General features: G+C 44.0%; 1 protein-coding gene across 1 annotated transcript in view; it reads left to right on the top strand.

The window, feature by feature from the left end:
- The first annotated feature begins 941 nt into the window (after positions 1-941).
- eea1 (early endosome antigen 1) overlaps positions 942-19,799 on the top strand; it is a 99,998-nt gene continuing 81,140 nt past the window's right edge. The window contains exons 1-2 of the mRNA XM_043713344.2: positions 942-1,032; positions 3,578-3,706. Coding sequence (XP_043569279.2) covers positions 3,599-3,706 — 108 coding nt within the window. The 5' untranslated portion in view covers positions 942-1,032; positions 3,578-3,598. The remainder of the gene's footprint in view (positions 1,033-3,577; positions 3,707-19,799) is intronic.

Raw genomic sequence — 19,799 nt, 5'->3', positions numbered from 1 at the left:
GATTCCACCTTCATGTCAGGCCTGCGTGAATTTCCTCTGGGTGCTCTGTTTTTCTTCCACAGTCTAAGATATACAGGTTAGGTGGATTGGCCATGCTAAATTGCCCATAGTGTTCAGCGATGTGCTGGATAGGTGGGTTAGCCATGGGAATTGCAGGATTACAGGGATGGTCTGGGTGAGATGCTGTTTGGAGGGTCAGAGTACTTGATGGACTGAATGACCTGTTTCCTGACTGTAGGGATTCTACAGGAATCCAGGCTGACACTCTGCTGAACTTCCATAGCACTGCACAATGTCAGAAGTGCCATCTATCAGATGGCATGTTGAAAAGAAATATTGAGGCCCCAGCCTGCCGCTTAGATGGATGTGAAAAACCATGTGGTCCTGTTTCAGATAAGAACAGAGCAGTTTCCTCTTGTGTTCTAAAAGTGGCTATTGGGTTTTATCACAACGTTGCCAAAAACAACTTCAGTTATTGTAATGCACTTTGTGTCATAAAATCTTGCATTCCTACAGTGTCTTTATTTTGTAAGTCATCCAAGAGCAGTTGAGTTGGTGGACATTGTGGATTCCCCCAGGCCTTGATAGTAATGCTGCTGCAACCAGTGGTTGGAGTCCTACTTGGTCTACTTCACCCACTTGAGCCTGGGCTTTTGATTATAGTCATACTTATGGAGGGGAGGTGCACACATCCTGGAAGATGTAGGTTAGTATCTGAGGTAAGCTGTCATGCAATCATCAAGATTGATTGCACATAAAGCCATAGGCTGTATCCCTGACTGTCTTTGGATCTGGAAGCCTGCAGGAGGGGGAACCTTTGGAAATGGTGAGAGACGTAGTGTTGCGCCCTTGCAATTCTCTCCTGGGTTAGCTCAGTGTGAAGCACCTTACTTTACAGGATTATGTTCATTCTGTCTGACCTGATAATGTTTTCCTCTCCTACAGACACCTCTAGGCTCTGGGAGTTCTGACCCAGACACCTCAGTGACAACAGCGCCAGCTGTGGAAGTCAATAATGAAGGTGGTTCTGAGGTAAGTAAATGAAACAATATGTACGTTTTATTTGTTCAAAATTAGCTGGTACAACAGAGGGAGAAAGGATTCGAATAGATTTTGTCCAAATTGAGGGCACCTCGGGAAGATTAACCTTTTATTCTGTCGAGTGCAGCAATAGGAGAAGGTCTAACCAAGGTGTTTTTAAAAATGATGAAAAGATTTTCAAGAGCAGAGGGATGGAAACTATTTACTCTGGTATGAGAGCAAGGGGGCATAACCTTAATGGTGAGCCCATTTATGGGGAATAACAGGAAGCTGTTTTTAATTGATTTCTCTCCTGGAATGAATGTTTTGCTGGCATGAGCAATGTTCACTGTCCATTTATAATTATCCATGCAGACAGTTAACCAAGGGTAATGCTAGGTGACCCAAGCAGTTTTGTTTTGAGATATTTTCTAATCAACCTGTTCAGAGATGTTATTACACATCTCTGAACTTGATCCCAGGCCTCTGGTTCAGAGGTAGGGACACTGCCACTGTGCCACGACAGCCCCTTCCAGTTTTATTTTAATTGGATTTTTCTGCAGTTGCTTTGATCTAGTAAACATTAAGTTTATGTCCCCAAAAAAGACTGGATTCGGTGGACCTGATGAAAAATGCAAATTTGGGATTAATATGTTTTTGTTTGTGTTGAGGGTACACGGAACGCAAGTGGCGGAGTTGAGCAGATCCAGGTCAGCCATGATCTCATTGAATGGTGAAACAAGCTCAATGGACTATATAACCTCAAATGTTCCCTTGTTTCTTTGAGTAAAATGCTAAGGGTCATTGCTGACCCATGAAAATTCAGGCATTTTCCGTCTGCTCGTTATATAATTTAACTCATTTAAAATGTTTTTCCTTCTGCTCTTGGCACCAACCTTGACACTGACTAGTTAATGTTCATCAGTACCTGTTTGAAGAATGAAGGTTGCTCTGTGAGGTCTACTTGACGAATGAGCACTGAGAGATGTACAAACGAAACTAATACTGTATCCACTGTCAATCTGATCATGAAACATGAAGTTGGAAATGCCAGTCTACACCTGGGTAGGGATCAGGCATTCGAGAGCAACGGACAAGTATCAGAATAAAAAAACAAGAAGGTTGGGGAGTAAGAATGATCTCTGAAGTGATTTGTTACATGCTTGAAGGGAGCAAAACCGGAAATGGGAATGCACCGAAGGTCTTTGAGGTGATACAAGGAATTCTGTACCTGGGATGGAGATCAAGAGGAAATGAAAGCTCAGACAGTGACAGGTTGTCAGCAACTGTCCCTCAGTTTGAGGATGATTTCTACTTGGTTCTGAGCTTTTGTCAAGACTAAAGAGGCCAATTCTCAACCCGCACATTTTTGGACATGGGGGTCAGGTTGTCATACAAAGCATTGGGATCTGCTGCGTGGGATTTAGTTCCTCCTCTTTCCTCCACTGCCACTGCTCTGTCCCATCAGGATTAATTGGACTCAAATTGGAATGCAACTTCCATGGATGGGTGTCACCACGTTGAACAATAGCTAGCAAGCACCTGTCAGTGCCTAATGCCAGTACTGCCGCATTTCAAGAAGAGCTCGCTTGTCTTTGGAAGGTTTTCTTTGTCATCTCCTGGAACTTGAGAGTTCAGAAATCAGGACTTGGCACAGGAGATGCTTTTCGGTCATCCTGACAGTGTCCGGTCCATTGAAGAAGACTTTGCAGAAGTTTTTGTTTGAATGTTTGTGGAGTTGACTTCGAGAAGGGCCACTAGTGTTTGAACCGTTGCCTGATCAAATCTAAAGAATGCAGCGAGGTATTATTATGGTGATGACAACTGCTCTGTGCACTGACTTTAATGAACTTGTGGACGTCTTCATTGTCAAACATTTCAGCTTTAAAACTACATAGCAAAAGGAAATGGACAAGAAGCATTATAGAGTCCAAGAAACTGGAATTGAAGACCCTTATGCAGATGCCTTCCTGTTATTGTAGAATTGATTGAGATAACTTTGTCATCTTACCTTCATCCTTAAGGATGTGATTTTCGCTAAGCATGGCGCAGAGTGACTGCCTGAATGTGATGAACGTAGCAAAAGGAGGAGACCATTCAGCTACTATAGCATCTTTCACCATTGTTAGATCATAGCTGACCTGTATTTCCTTTCCATTTTACCAAACTTTGCTCCAAATTCCTCAAAACGCTTCCTGGTCAAAATGCCTGTCGATCCTAGACTTCCAGCTGCTCCCCATTGGATGAGAGGGTTCTGGATTTGAGTTACCCTTTGTGTGTAAAAATGCTCCCAGATTCCGTTTCTAAATGGCTTAGCACATGTGACCATGTTTGTATGTGTTGCTCATTCATTAGTCAAGCAGAAGGGACATTAGTCATGTTACAAGCTTTATTTAAATCATGCCTAATTACCTAATGTGGTCGAGATTCTCTTTCTTTTTTTAAAATCTGAGTATGTGCCTGTGTCACCTTCAGAGTTGGGATGACATTAGAATTTGTTGTGCTTGATCTCACTCTTAACTTTCAGAATTATAGTTGCGATTAACACCTTTTCCAGGGCTTCATCTGTCCGGTCTGTATGCAAACGTTTCTAACATCAACTGAGCTGTTTGAGCATGACCAGGACGAGCACACTGAGACAGACAGGGCGATACAGGAGCAGCTAAACACAGAAACAGCCGTTAGTGTGGGTTGCTTTTTGTTTGAATTCTCTCTGGGTGAAGTGGTGGTGGGGTTTTTTTTCCTGACCTGAAAGACGTCCTGCTTTTCCTGTGTTTTGTTCCTTCTGCAGCAGTAGGGAGCTGGCTTTTTTTCCTGCCTTAGTAGAGCATGCTTCTTGCCAGCATGGTGGTTCTTTTGTGTTTGTCTCAAAGTTTCCCCCCCTTCAGGTCTGCATAAGGCTATGACTGGCTCAAAACGTGATGCAAGGATGTTGCTGGAATTCTTCATCCAAATGATGTGCCCTGTTATGCAGTGTTTCTATGCCCATGGGTACTCATGTTACCAGCTATTAGGGAGATGCTAAATGGAAGCTGAAAGAATTCCACTGGGCTACATAGTAGTGAATTACAAGGATGCTTGTAGGCTTCAGATTGGTGAACTGTGGGGGATCATGGAGGTGGAATTCAATGTGCAGAACTCTCAAATAATGCACTTTGAGTACAAGTGTGCCAAGGCAGGATGTTATAATTGGCGTGTTTGCAAAAAGTGTCAATGAGCAGAGGGACCTTGTCCATAGGCACAAATCTTTGAGAATGGCAGGGCAAGTGATTGGTGTTTAAAAAGCGTGTGGATTATTTGGATTTAGAAACAGGTATGGAATTAAGAGGGTAATTGCAAATCACTGGTTAGGCATCACCTGGAACATCGTAGACAATTCTATGGGTACCATCGGACTTTAACAAAGGGTTATTGGAGGAGAGTCTGAAAAGGTTAGGCTTGTTCTCCAGACCTAAAGGTTCAGTGTGGACTTGAGGGGTCAAATGGCCTATTTTCACACTGAAGGGATTCGAAGATGGGTAGAGTGGAGAGAAAGGCAAATTCTCCTTGGTTGGGGATGGTCTATAACCAGGCGGTGGGGTGCAGAGAGAGAATCGGGGGGTGGCATTAGTTGAATTGCTCCTTACCGGAGTCAGCATAGGCATGAATGGTCTAATGTCTGTCTTCTGTATTTTACTGAATTTCATGTTTTAATGGTTTTTGTGTAAGAATTAGCAAGTTTAGAGAATGGATATGAGGAGTATGTTTTTAGGAAATATTCAAATTCTTCCATTGTATGGCCTTTAGTCACTTTGGTAGAAAGTGCTGCTGTTGTCAGCAGAGAAACTCTCAGCATCTATCTTGTCAAACATGTACATCGATTTAAAATGTTAACGTGCTCTATCTGTAGGAGAAAGTGAGGACTGCAGATGCTGAAGATCAGAGCTTAAAAATGTGTTGCTGGAAAAGCGCAGCAGGTCAGGCAGCATCAAAGGAGCAGGAGAATTGACGTTTCGGGCATAAGCCCTTCTTCAGATTCCTGAAGAAGGGCTTATGCTCTAACTGTATCAATGGCTGTTGGCTCTTTGTGTTCAAACAAAAGCAGGTTGGTTAGATAGTTGTAGTCGTCACGTTTATGAAATACTTAGTTAAGTGATCAAATGTAATTGAAACTTGTGGGCTTTGTGTAGTACTGTTAGCAATCCTGTACTACTGCCTACAGAGGCACTGGAGAAGGTGTAAAGAAGGTTTATAAGGATAGCATCAGAGCCATGAGAGGGGACAACTAACAGGAAAGACCTGGGGCTATTTTCTCTGGGGGAGAAAATTTCTTTGATATGACAAATGCATAGAAAATTCCAATTAGCAGGGAGTCCGATTTTAAGAAAAAGCAATGTAAGAGGGTGATTAAGAAACTCAATGGAATTCAGGAGAAATTCCTTTACCTGAGAATGTGAAAGCCCTGACTGGAGGGTTAATAAAAGTGTGTAGCAAGGGGAAACCAGATAAATGTATGAAGGATAAAGAAAATTTAAAAATGTACTGATAGGATGAGATGTAATAGGATGGAAGGGGACTTGTGTGGAGCATAAACATAGACCAGAATGGTCTGTTTCCTGTATTGCTAGCTCTTAAGAAATTACTGATCGTTCCTGACTTAAAAGACGACTGTTGCCTCGAATAGTCAGAGGGAAATTGAACAACAAATTTGTAAAGAGATCTGAGTTATTTGTAAGAATAAAGGATGGTTATGGTAGGAGATTTTAACTTTCCCAACATAGATTGGGACTGTCATAGTGTTAAGGGATTAGATAGAGAGGAATTTAAGTGTGTACACGAAACTTTTCTGATTCAGTATGTGGATGTACCTACGAGAGAAGATGCAAAACGTGACCTACTCTTGGGAAATAAGGCAGGGCAGGTGACTGAGGTGTCAGTGGGGGAGCACTTTGGGGCCAGTGACCGTTAGTTTTAAAATAGTGATGGAAAAAGATCGACCGGATCAAGTTGTAAATTGGAGAAAGGCCAATTTTGATAGTATTAGGCAAGAACTTTGGAAAGCTGATTGGGGGAAGATGTTCACAGGTAAGGGGACGGCTGGAAAATGGGAAGCCTTCAGAAATGAGATAACGAGAATCTAGAGTAAATATATTCCTGTTAGGGTGAAAGGGAAGGCTGGTAGGTATAGGGAATGCTGAATGACTAAAGAAAATGGAGGGTTTGGTTAAGAAAAAGAAGGAAGCATATGTCAGGTATAGACAGGACAGATCAAGTGAATCCTTAAAGGAGTATAAATACAGTAGGACTATACTTAAGGGGGAGGGCAAAAAGGGGACATAAGATAGTTTTGGCAAATAGAGTCAAGGAGAATCCAAAGGGTTTTTACGAATTCATTAAGGACAAAAGAGTAACTGGGGAGAGAATAAGGCCCCTCAAAGATCATCAAGGCGGCCTTTGTGTGGAGTTGCAGAAAATGGAGATTCTAAACGAGTATCAGTGGTGACATGGAAGATATAGAATGTAGGGAAATAGATGGTGACATCTTGCAAAATGTACATATTACAGAGGAAGAAGTGCTGGATGTCTTGAAATGCATAAAGGTGGATAAATCCCCAGGACCTGATTAGGTAGACTCTAGAACTCTGTGGGAAGCTAGGGAAATGATTGCTGGGCCCCTTGCTGAGATATTTGTATCATTGATAGTCACAGGTGAGGTGCTGGAAGACTAGAGGTTGGCTTACGTGGTGCCACTATTTAAGAAAGGTGGTAAGGACAAGCCAGGAACTATAGACTGGTGAGCCTGACGTCGGTGGTGGGCAAGTTGCTGGAGGGAATCCTGAGGGACAGGATGTACATGTATTTGGAAAGGCAAGGACTGATTAGGGATAGTCAACATGGCTTTGTGCGTGGGAAATCATGTCTCACTAACTTGATTGAGTTTTTTGAAGTAACAAAGAGGATTGATGAGGGCAGAGTGGTAGATGTGATCTACATGCACTTCAGTAAGACGTACGACAAGGTTCCTCATGGGAAACCGGTTAGCAAGGTTAGAGCTGATAGAATACAGGGAGAACTAGCCATTTGGATACATAACTGACTCAAAGGTAAAAGACTGAGGGTGGTGGTGGAGGGTTGTTTTTCAGACTGGAGGCCTGTGACCAATGGAGTGCCACAAGGATTGGTGCTGGGCCCTCTACTTTTCGTCTTTTATATAAATGATTTGGATGTGAGCGTAAGAGGTATAGTTGGTAAATTTGAAGGTGACATTAAAATTGGAGGTGTAGTGGACAGCGAAGGAGGTTACCTCAGATTACAACAGGATCTGGACCAGATGGGCCAATGGGCTGAGACATGGCAGATGGAGTTTAATTCCGATAAATGTGAGCTGCTGCATTTTGGGAAAGCAAATCTTAGCCAGGCTTATACACTTAATGGTAAGGTTCTGGGGAGTATTGCTGAACAAAGAGACCTTGAAGTGGAGTTGCAGGTAGATAGGATAGTGAAGAAGGCGTTTGGTATGCTTTCCTTTATTGGTCAGAGTATTGAATACAGGAGTTGGGAGGTCATGTTACAGTTGTACGGGACATTAGTTGGGCCACTGTTGGAATATTGCATGTAGTTCTGGTCGCCTTCCTATCGGAAGGATGTTGTGTAACTTGAAAGGGTTCAGAAAGGATTTACAAGGATGTTATCAGGGTTGGAGGATTTGCGCTATAGGGACAGGCTGAACAGGCTGGGGCTGTTTTGCATGGAGCATCAAAGGCTGAGGGGTGACCTTATAGAGGTTTATAAAATCATGAGGGGCATGGATAGGGTAAATAGACAAAGTCTTTTCCCTGGGGTGATGGAGTCCAGAACTAGAGGGCATAGGTTTAGGGTGAGAGGGGAAGGTTTGAAAGAGACCTAAGGGGCAAATTTTTCACGCTGAGGGTGGTACATGTATGGAATGAGCTGCCAGAGGAAGTGGTGGAGGCTAGTACAATTGCAACATTTAAAAGGCATCTGGATGGGTATATGAGTAGGAAGGGTTTGGAGGTATATGGGCCAGGTGCTGGCAGGTGGGACTAGATTAGGTTGTGATATCTGGTTGGCATGGATGAGTTTGACTGAAGGTTCTATTTCTGTGCTGTACATCTGTATGACTCTGACTCTGCTTGCACTTAGCAGGAGTGTTTTGTGCCTGGATACCCCGTTGTTCAGTCTGCTAGAGTATCAGCAGATGGTTACTTAAGGTGACTCCATTTTTCACGATGTACATCACACTCTTAGTGCTCTTTCCAACCTATTAGTGTTGCAAAGTTGGATGAAGTAATTGTAGATTGGCAGGCAGGAAGTTAGAATTTGATGTTTGTAAAATGGGGAAAGCGTTGCGCGGTTCCTTTTAAAAGATGGTACTTTTCTGTGCTTGGAGATCTCACATGGATGTCTGTGACTAGCAACTTGAGTTTGGCAGCACACAGAGCCTGAACTGAAACATTTGTATCGAAAGACCAAGCAGCAGTTTGTACCAAGAAAACAGGTTTTTGAGTTTAGCCAATCAATTTGAACCAGGCACTTAGATACCAAAAACTTATTAAATTTAAATCTGATGGTTTTGACAACCTATTGTAAGAACTATTGATGTCATCAGGGATATAAAAGAAGGGGGGCAGTTGGGCAAAGACCTCAGAGTAAGCTGCCATCTGCCAGAGCTAATGGCTCTCTGCTCTTGAGAGAGAAGCGCTGGCTGTCATTGTCTCACCTATGTCTTATAGAAAGCACCATCTAAAAAAAACAGCAGTACTGACGATGGAGAAGATATTCCTGACACGAGAATTGAGGAAGAAGACACAACCTGGCTATAATTTCGAGAGACTGTGAATTCTGTTTTATTTTGTTTCTGAGTGAGACTTTTATTTATTAGAACAGCATACCATTAGAATCTGTTTTGTTCGGGAATAGTTAGTAGTTAAAAGGAATTTGTGATTTGGTTATAGTTTCTTTAATTTGTTCACTGTTAGATAAATTGTTACTTGTTAATTTTAGTGAGTATCAGGGATTTATTTTATTCAACTACTAGAAGTTGCTGAAAAGCAGGTTGCACCACTTTTCACCCTCTTTTTACATATTATGGGGTGAGGTGCTGCTCTTTGGGTATTTTGGTTTTACCTCTTTGGGTGGGGGGGGGGGGTCAACCTTTGTTTCATAACACTAGATTGCCTGTGAAGTTGGGTTTGCTTAGACTTGAGCTGAAAATGTGTTGCTGGAAAAGCGCAGCAGGTCAGGCAGCATCCAAGGAGCAGGAGAATCGACGTTTCGGGCATGAGCCCTTCAGGAATGAGGAAAGTGTATCCAGCAGGCTAAGGGAGGAGGGACTTGGGGGAGGGGCGTTGGAAATGCGATAGGTGGAGGGAGGTCAAGGTGAGGGTGATAGTCTGGAGTGGAGGTGGGGGCGGAAAGGTCAGGAAGAAGATTGCAGGTTAGGAAGGCGGTGCTGAGTTCGAGGGATTTGACTGAGACAAGGTGGGGGGAGGGGAAATGAGGAAACTGGAGAAATCCGAGTTCATCCCTTGTGGTTGGAGGGTTCCTAGGCGGAAGATGAGACGCTCTTCCTCCAACCGTCGTGTTGCCATGGTCTGGCGATGGAGGAGTCCAAGGATCTGCATGTCCTTGGTGGAGTGGGAGGGGGAGTTGAAGTGTTGAGCCACGGGATGGTTGGGTTGGTTGGTCCGGGTATCCCAGAGGTGTTCTCTGAAACGTTCCGCAAGTAGGCGGCCTACCTCCCACATCAAAGAGCTAAATTGTTTCCTCAACAATTTTGGATGATTTGATATGAAGGATAGAGTTAGTTATTTGTCTCTTTGAACCTGCTTTACCACTTTCCAAGGTCATGACTGAATTTTGACCCCTTTCTGCACTATCCCAATATCATTTGATTCCCATGGTAGCTGTATTTTGAATATATAATTTGAATGGCTGAGCATCCACAACACTCTGAACTTTTGAAGGTTCATGATCCTTTGCTGAAGAAATGTCTCCTCTGCTCAGTCAAAAATAGCCAACTGCTTATTCAGATAATCATTTTGACTAAACTTCAGCCACTATCTTGATCTGACTTCTATCAGCTTATCCATCAGGCTTTTAGACCTTCCTTCTCACAACCTTTTGACTTAAGTTTTTGCAATGTTTTACGGAGGTGAGAATGTGTATCGGGTATAAGCAGACAGGGAAAGAGTTAAGTTCGGAGTTTTGTGAAACCAGCATTTCAGCTGAGCATGACTCAGATCAGATAAGAACTGAGAGTTAACAATGGGGTGCTGGAGGTAAGGGAAATGGGTTAACAAGGTGGAAAAGCATTCATTATGTACAGCCATTTAACAAGAGGAGATGGCATTCAGTACGTGAGGTCAGTTTAACAAGGTGGAAAGTATTCATTATGTGAAACCAGTTATTCACTGTGTAACAGTAGATGGCTTAATCTTTGCTATTGATACTTGTTGATTGTAATGGTCACCAAATTACTGTGTCTTGCCTTATCTGGATATTGCTCCCTGTAAAATGAGTATATAGTTCATTGAGAAACTGCTGTTCCGGAGAAGACCATGAACTCATGTCTCTGTGCTCATGGGTGGTCGTTCTCTCCCCCTCCAGGGCCCGGAATAAAGATGAAGGAGGTAAAACAATAGTCTGCCTCTGAGCATTTTGCTTCGACTAAGGGAGGTGTGGGGGGGGGGGGGAGGTGAGGAATGGGACGACAGAGCAATATAGAACAGTATAGCAGAGCCCTTCTGTCCTTGATGTTGTGCCGACCTTTTATCTTACTCTTAAGATCAAACTAACCCACATGCCCTTAAATTCACTTTCGTCAATGTGCCTATCCAAGAGTCACTTAAATGTCCCTAATGTATCTGACTGTACTACCACTGTCTTCTATGGGCCCCAATTCTTTATGAAGTCAGCCAGATTTCCATGTAGCCCATGCCTCCCTACTTTCTGAATGAGCCTACCATGGGGAACCTTTTCAAACATCTTGCTAAAATCCATGTACACCATATCCACTGCTCTACCTTCTTCAGTGTGTTTTGTCAGATCCTCAAAAGAATTCAGTACGACTTGAGGCAAGCCGTGCTGACTATCAAGCTATGGTTTTCCAAGTAATCATAAATCTTGTCCCTCTGAATCCTCTCCAATACTTTGCCCACCGTAGTAGTAAGACTAGGAGAACCAGAGGACTGCAGATGCTGGAGATCAGAGTCGAGAGTGTGGTGCTGGAAAAGCTCAGGTCAGGCAGCATCCAAGGAGTAGGAGAATCGACGTTTCGGGCATAAGCTCTTCATCAGGAAATGTATGACTGACTGACTGGTTTGTAATTCCAAGGATTATCTCTATTCCCTTTCATGAGCAAGGGAATAACATTTGCCACCCTCCAGTCATCTGGAACTACTCCAGTGGACAGTGAGGACGCAAAGATCATTGCCAAAGGTGCAGCAGTCTCTTCCCTTGCGTTCTGTAGCAACCTATGGTTTATCCCGTCTGGCCCAGGGGACTTATCTATCCTTATGTTTTTGAAAATTTTCAGCAGATCCTCCTTCTTAACATCAACCTGTTTGAGCATATCAACCTGTTTCATGCTGTCCTCAAAAGACAAGATCCTTCTCACTGAATACTGAAGCAAAGTATTCATTAAGGACCTCCACCACCACCTGACTCCAGGCACAAGCTCCTTCCACTATCTCTGATAAGCCTTACCCTCACTTTGGCCATCTTCTTTTTCCTCACGTAGTTGTAGAATGTCTTACAGTTTTCCTTAATCCTACCCGCCAAAGCTTTTTCATGCCCCCTTCCAGCTCTAAGTCCATTCTTCAGTTCCTTACTGGCTACCTTGTAACACTCTAGAACTCTGTCTGATCCTTGCCTCTGCAATCTTAAGTAAGCTTCCTTTTTCCTCTTGACTAGATGTTCCACATCTCTTGTCACCCAAGGTTCCTTCACCCTACCATCCCTCCCTTGCCTCAGTGCTGAATAGGTTTGTGCCACTATCAACAAGTGAACAACCTCCATGTTTCTGTTGTGCATTTTCCTGAGAACATCTGTTCTCAATTTAGGTGCCCCAGTTCCTGCCTAATAGCATTGTAAAATGAAGCAGAAATCTATTTATCCTCCTTTCATTGTATTTTGTTTTCCCCTTGAAAAATGTCCAGAAGATGAGTAAATTGCATTATGTGATCATGACATTTTTTTCTGAACAGAAAAGATGCTTGTTGCCCCCCATCATTCCTACAACATACATCACCAACTCTCTTTCACTGAGCTGAACGTTTATAAGCTCTGATTCTAATCTTGTTCTGAAGCAGAGTCATTGAACTCGATGTTAACTCTGTTCCTGTCTCCACAGATGCTGCCAGACCTGAGTTTCTCCAGCAATCTCTGTTTTGGTTCTGTTTTTAATCTTACCTATTGGATAACTGAGTTGGTGGAAGGATGATTGGCAGTTTAGGGATGGTTTGTTGACAGCTCCTCACCTTGAGAGGAGAACAGGGCAGTATTGCTCTCTCTTCCTATTTCCTTCTGGCCCCCTGTAAAATACTAAATGCCAATATTAATCTTTGTCAGATGGAGGTATACACGTTATACACTAAATCTCACGGCGGGGGTGGCGGGGGGGGGGGGAGGGCAGCACAAACTTTTTCAGTGGACCTAAGAATTAGGGAACAGAATAAATCCAAACCCACCACCCCCTGAAACAACCCCTTCTTAGAGAAATAAGGATTAGAGCAGGCCGTTCAGCCCTTCAAGCCTGCTCTGCCTTTCAGTAAGGTCGTGGCTGATCTGATTTTAACCTTAACTTTACATTCATGTTCGTCCCCAGAAATCTTTCATCCCTTTGGTTACCAGGAATTTATTTTGCTCTGCCTCAAAAATATTTAAAGATTCTGCATTCACTGCCTTTTGAGGAAGGGAATTCCAGAGATTCTCAACCCTCTGGAACAAACACATGTTTCCTCATCTGTGTCTTAAATGGGTGACCACTTCATTTTTAAATGGGTCCATGCACAGTGAGCAGCAGTTTTAATAGAACAGGATAAACCCTAAGTCAGATGCCAAATATTTCAGTGAATCAGTATATTTTACAACGCTTAAGATCACTAGTCATGATTCGGAGATGCCGGTGTTGGACTGGGGTGTACAAAGTTAAAAATCACATAACACCAGGTTTTAGTCTAACAGGTTTGATTGGAAGCACACTAGCTTTTGGAGCGACGCTCCTTCATCAGGTGATATAGAACAGATTACTGCAAGGAAGTGTACCGACAACTGAATGACCAGGAACACTACAGGCAACTACCAGCTGATCCGACCAAAGAACATACCCGAGAATTAAACACACTAATCAGAACTTTGGATCCAGTCCTTCAGAGCTCCCTACGCACCCTCATCCCACCTACTTCTCGTGTAGGCGACTTCTACTGCCTTCCAAAGGTACACAAAGCCAACACACCGGGACGTCCCATCGTATCGGGAAATGGGACCCTATGTGAGAATCTCTCTGGCTATGTGGAAGGCATCTTGAAACCTATTGTACAGGGGATCCCCAGCTTCTGTCGCGACACTACGGATTTCTTAAGAAACTCCGCACCCACGGACCAGTCGAACCGGGAACATTCCTCGTCACAATGGACGTTTCCGCACTCTACACCAGCATCCCCCACAAGGATGGCATCGTAGCAACAGCCTCAGTACTCAACACCAACAACTGCCAATCTCCAAACACCATCCTGCAACTCATCCGCTTTATCCTCGATCATAACGTCTTCATCTTTGACAACTACAATCACCTGATGAAGGCTCCGAAAGCTAATGTGCTTCCAATTAAACCTGTTGGACTATAACCTGGTGTTGTGTGATTTTTAACTAAGATCACTAGGGAAGAGAACTCTATGATGTGCATTAACATCTCCAGAGAGCACCATTTAAGCTGGTTTTTGAGTTTGAATTTTATCAATGACAGTGAGGTAGATATTTCGACTGCTGGTAATATTGCTGTTTGTTCCCCAATTTATGCAGCCTCTGCATGTTTGGCCGACTGTTTGCACTGAGCTAGGAACAGCAATGTAAGCAGTTACTAAGGAATATATGCACTTAACCTAAATAGGTCAGCAATATTTTGACATCCTAAAAGCCTTACTACAGGAGCACCCTTAAGTTGTGGCTCTCATTACCACTGATGGGCTGCTTAGATTTTGCTAGCTAGTTCTGTATTTGCTGCTGGTTGTATTGAGTGAGGAGAAAGTTGAAGCACATGAGTCAGGCATAGGAGCAGATGTTGGCCCTCCAGCCTGTCCTGCAGATTCAACAGGTTATATCAATGTAAATCGATTGGAGGGCGCTATCATTTTGAACTGCACAGCAAGTTTCACTGGTGAAATTTAAAAGTCTTTCTCTGACTATTGTATCTGTGACCAGTTGTCAACCCGGCCCGTGTTTCGAGGCAGAAGGAGATCTATGCTCGACGTGCCTGTATTTGGAGGTGTTGGCTGGTGGGAGAGGACAGAAGTATGATGTTGAATCAGAGGATTCACATGATCATATTGAATGGCACAGCTGATTCAGTGGGCCAAATTGCCCACTCCTCTATTTTTAAAACACAATCTTGTAATGTTTCGCTCTGTGAATTAATATTTCGCTCTGTGAATTAACCTATTCCAAGTAAAGCCTGGTTCTGGCTGCTGCTTTCAGCACCTATAAGGTGAATAACTCAGGCCATGTCTAAGGCAAACATCTCTTGGTTCTTTACTCTTTCTTTGTCACAGTGCATGTGTCTTACAAGTAATGTACATTTCCTTCAGTGCTGGTCTTTTTCCCTCAAACTAATGTTTATATTTACCACCTTATCACGTGGACAGAGCACTTTGAGCCTCTGGTGGTGTCCAGTTCATTAGTAGGCTGCTTTGAAATCCATCCTCTTCACTATATATACACACAAGAGGATTCCAGTATTATTTTAGTCATCCTGAGTGGTCACATAATGACACAACTCTGGGGCAGGACCAAGTAACCATCCAGTCAATGCCATATACCAGAAAGTAGTTTATGTCAATTGACACTGGTAACAGGGCAAGCTTACTTTTTTCCCCCCCTCAAGATGGGTGTCATTAACGAGGCTTGCATTTGTTACTCAGCCTTGTTGGATAGATTGTGATAGTGGGCTGCTTTCTAGAATTAGCAGAATAGCAGTTTGATATAACTGTCTTACTACACCACTTCACGGGACAGATAAGAGTCAACCAATTATCTGAAGTAAAGTCATAATTCTTTGGGTAAAATTTGACTGGGTAAAAATTCACTGACTGTATAGCATCTGCCTTGACTACCATTTTGTATAGACTTGTCAATTCGATGTATTGATGCTGTTATGGGCTGCTGTGTCTTTTGGTTGTGTGTGAACATTTCATAGAGTTATAGAGATGTACAGCATGGAAACAGACCTTTCAGTCTACCCGTCCATGCTGACCAGCTATCCCAATCCAATCTAGTCCCACCTGCCAGCACCTGGCTCGTATCCCTTCAAACCCTTCCTATTCATATACCCATCCAGTTGCCTTATAAATGTTGCAATTGCGCCAGCCTCCCCCACTTCCTATGGCAGCTCATTCCATACATGTACCACCCTCTGCATGAAAATGTTGCCCGTTAGGTCTCTTTTATATCTTTCCCCTCTCACCCTAAACCTATGCCCTCTAGTTCTGGACTCCTCCACCCTAGGGAAAAGACCTTGTCTATTTACCATATCCATGCCCCTCAATTTTGTAAACCTCTATACAGTCACCCCTCAGCCTCCGACGCTCCAGGGAAAACTGCCCCAGCCTGTTCAGCCTGTCCCTATAGCTCAAATCCTCCAACCCTGACAACATTCTTGTAAATCTTTTCTGAACCCTTTCATGTTTCGCAACGTCTTTCCGATAGGAAGGAGACCAGAATTGCATGAAATATTCCAACAGTGACCTAACCAATGTCCTGTACAGCTGCAACTCCTGTATTCAATTCTCTGACCAATAAAGGAAAGCATACAAAACGCCGCCTTCACTATCCCATCTACTTGCGACTCCACTTTCAAGGAGCTATGAACCTGTACTCCAAGTTCTCTTTGTTCAGCAACACTCATTAGAACCTTACCATTAAGTGTATAAGTCCTGCTAAGATTTGCTTTCCCAAAATGCAGCACTTCACATTTATCGGAATTAAACTCCATCTATCACTTCTCAGCCCATTGGCCCATCTGATCAAGATCCTGTTGTAATCTGAGGTAACCTTGTTCACTATCCACTACACCTCCAATTTTGGTGTCATCTGCAAACTTACTAACTGCACCTCTTATGCTCACGTCCAAATCATTTATGTAAATGACAAAAAGTAGTGGACCCAGCACTGATCCTTGTGGCACTCCACTGGTCACAGGCCTCCAGTCTGAAAAACAATCCTCCACCACCACCCTCTGTTTTCTACCTTTGAGTCAGTTCTGTATCCAAATGGCTAGTTCTCCCTGTATTCCATCAGCTCTACAGGCAGCATCCAGGGAACAGGAGATTCGACGTTTCGGGCACAGGCCCTTCTTCAGGAATGAGCAGAGAGTGTTCAGCAGGAGAAGATAAAAGGTAGGGAGGAGGGACTTGGAGGAGGGGAGTTGGAAATGTGATAGGTGGAAAGAGGTCAAGGTGAGGGTGATAGGTCGGAGTAGGGTGGAGGCGGAGAGGTCAAGAAGAAGACTGCAGGTCAGGAAGGCGGTGCCGGGCTGGAAGGATCCGGCTGAGACAAGGTGGGGGGAGGGGGGATGAAGAAACTGGTGAAGTCCAAGTTCATCCCCTGCGGTTGGAGGGTTCCCAGTCGGAAGATAAGACGCTCCTCCTCCGACCGTCGGGTTGTTGTGGTTTGGCGGTGGATGAGTCCAATGACCTGCATATCCTCGGTGGAGTGGGAGGGGGAGTTGAAATGCTGTGCCACAGGTTGGTTGGGTTGGTTCGTCCGGGTGGCCCAGAGGTGCTCCCTGAATCGCTCCGCAAGTAGGCGGCCTGTCTCCCCAATATAGAGGAGGCCACACCGGCTGCAGCGGATGCAGTAGATGATGTGGGTGGAGGTGCAGGTGAATCTGTGGCGGATATGGAAGTTTCCCTTGGGGCCTTGGAGAGAAGTGAGGGGGGAGGTGTGGGCGCAAGTGTTGCACCTCCTGCGGTTGCAAGGGAAGGTGCCGGGAGTGGTGGTTGGGTCGGTGGGGGGTGTGGATCTGACAAGGGAGTCGCGGAGGGAGTGGTCTCTACGGAAAGCTGATAGGGGAGGGGAGGGAAATATATCCTTGGTGCTGGGGTCTGTTTGGAGGTGGCGGAAGTGACGGCGGATGATGCGCTGTACATGGAGATTGGTGGGGTGGTAGGTGAGGACCAGTGGGGTTCTGTCCTGGTGGCGGTTGGAGGGGCGGGGCTCAAGGGCGGAGGAGCGGGAAGTGGAGGAGATGCGGTGGAGGGCACCGTCGACCACGTCGGGGGGGAAATTGCGGTCCTTGAAGAAGGAGGCCATCTGTGTTGTACGTATTTTGAACTTGGACTTCACCAGTTTCTTCATCCCCCCTCCCCTCACCTTGTCTCAGCCGGATCCTTCCAGCCCGGCACCGCCTTCCTGACCTGCAGTCTTCTTCTTGACCTCTCCGCCTCCACCCTACTCCGACCTATCACCCTCACCTTGACCTCTTTCCACCTATCACATTTCCAACTCCCCTCCTCCAAGTCCCTCCTCCCTACCTTTTATCTTCTCCTGCTGAACACTCTCTGCTCATTCCTGAAGAAGGGCCTGTGCCCGAAACGTCGAATCTCCTGTTCCCTGGATGCTGCCTGACCTGCTGTGCTGTTCCAGCAATAAAGTTTCAACTTTGATCTCCAGCATCTGCAGACCTCACTTTTTCCATCAGCTCTAACCTTGCTAACCAGTCTCCCATGGGGAACCTTGCTGAACGTCTTACTGAAGTGCATATAGATCACATCCACCCTTCTGCCCTCATCAATCCTCTTTGTTACTTCAAAAAACTCAATCAAGTTTGTGAGACATGATTTCCCACGCACAAAGCCATGTTGACTATCCCTAATCAGTCCTTGCCTTTCCAAATACATGTACACCCTGTCCCTCAGGATTCCCTTGAACAACTTGCTCACCACCGATGTCAGGCTACTGGTCTATAGGTCCCTGGCTTGTCCTTACCACCTTTCTTAAACAGTGGCACCACGTTGGCTAACCTCCAACTTCCGGCACCTTACCTGTGATTATCGATGATACAAATATCTCAGCAAGGGGCCCAACAATCACTTCCCACAGAGTTCTAGGGTATACCTGATCAAGTCCTGGGGATTTATCCACCTTTTGCATTTCAAGACACTTCCTCCACTGTAATATGGACATTTTTCAAGATGTGACCATCTATGTCCCTACATTCTATAGCTTCTATGTCCTTTTCCACAGTAAATACTGATGTAAAATACTTGTTTAATATCTTCCCCCAGTTTGTGCGGCTCCACACAAAGGCTGTCTTGATGATCTTTGTGGGGCCCTATTCTGTCCCTGGTTACTCTTTTGTCCTTAATGTATTTGTAAAAAACCCTTTGGATTCTCCTTAATTCTAATTGCCAAAGATATCTCATGTCCCCTTTTTGCCCTCCTGATCTCCATCTTATTTATACTCCTACTGCCTTTATACTCTTCTAAGGGTTCACTCAATCTATCCTGTCTATACCTTACATATGCTTCCTTTTTTTTCTTAACCAAACCCTCAATTTCTTTAGTCATCCAGCATTCCCTATACCTACCAGCCTTTCCTTTCACCCTAACAGGAATATACTTTCTCTGGATTCTCATTTCTGAAGGCTTCCCATTTTCCAGCCGTCCCTTTACCTGCAAACATCTGCCTCCAATCAGCTTTTGAAAGTTCTTGCCTAATACCGTCAAAATTGGCCTTTCTCCAATTTAGAACTTCACCTTTTAGATCTGGTCTATCCTTTTCCATCACTATTTTAAAACTATTAGAATTATGGTCACTGGCCCCAAAGTGTTCCCCCACTGACACCTCAGTCACCTGCCCTATCTTATTTCCAAAGAGACGGTCATGTTTTGCACCTTCTCTAGTAGGTACATCCACATACTGAATCAGAAAATTGTCTTGTGCACACTTAGCAAGTTCCTCTCTATCTAAACCCTTAACACTATGGCAGTCCCAGTCTATGTTTGGAAAGTTAAGATCCCCTACCGTTAGGGCTTTTCCATGTTGAGGGGATTAACTAAAATAACCATGTTTATCTGAGATGTGAACTCTTGAATGGTTAATTCTGCAATCTGATTGTAACAGAACCCATCATTAATGACTTTTTAAAGTCTACTAATTAATAAGGCCCATTTTCTTCAATGACTCCTAATTTTGGCACCCTTTTTGAACAAAGCCATCACTTGCAACCCAAGCTGTGCACTTGCCTGTAGAACATTGTACTGTGATAAAAATGGGACAGTCTTTGGACTGTTTTGTCCATTGATTGTACACTGGTCACATTAGAAAAAGTAAGTGTCTTTTTTTAAGTCAAATTTCAATATTGTATTCAGTAAAAGTAGCATTTAAGGATTTCTGTAATGTAACTGCATGTACATTATTAGATTTAACTTTATTTACTTTAACTACTCAAAGATTGTGAAACCTGGCCTATTGATTGCGGTGCTGATTGCTTTCTACAATAATCATGTGCTTCTAATGTTTGTCAGTAATATCCTTGAGCATTCCCCCTCCCCCAGTTACT

The sequence above is a fragment of the Chiloscyllium plagiosum genome, unplaced genomic scaffold (genome assembly GCF_037043375.1).
Source record: "Chiloscyllium plagiosum isolate Xiang-an unplaced genomic scaffold, Cpla_swu_hap1 HiC_scaffold_23, whole genome shotgun sequence".
NCBI classification, from domain to species: domain Eukaryota; kingdom Metazoa; phylum Chordata; class Chondrichthyes; order Orectolobiformes; family Hemiscylliidae; genus Chiloscyllium; species Chiloscyllium plagiosum.
This window is presented reverse-complemented; position numbering and strand designations above follow the sequence as displayed.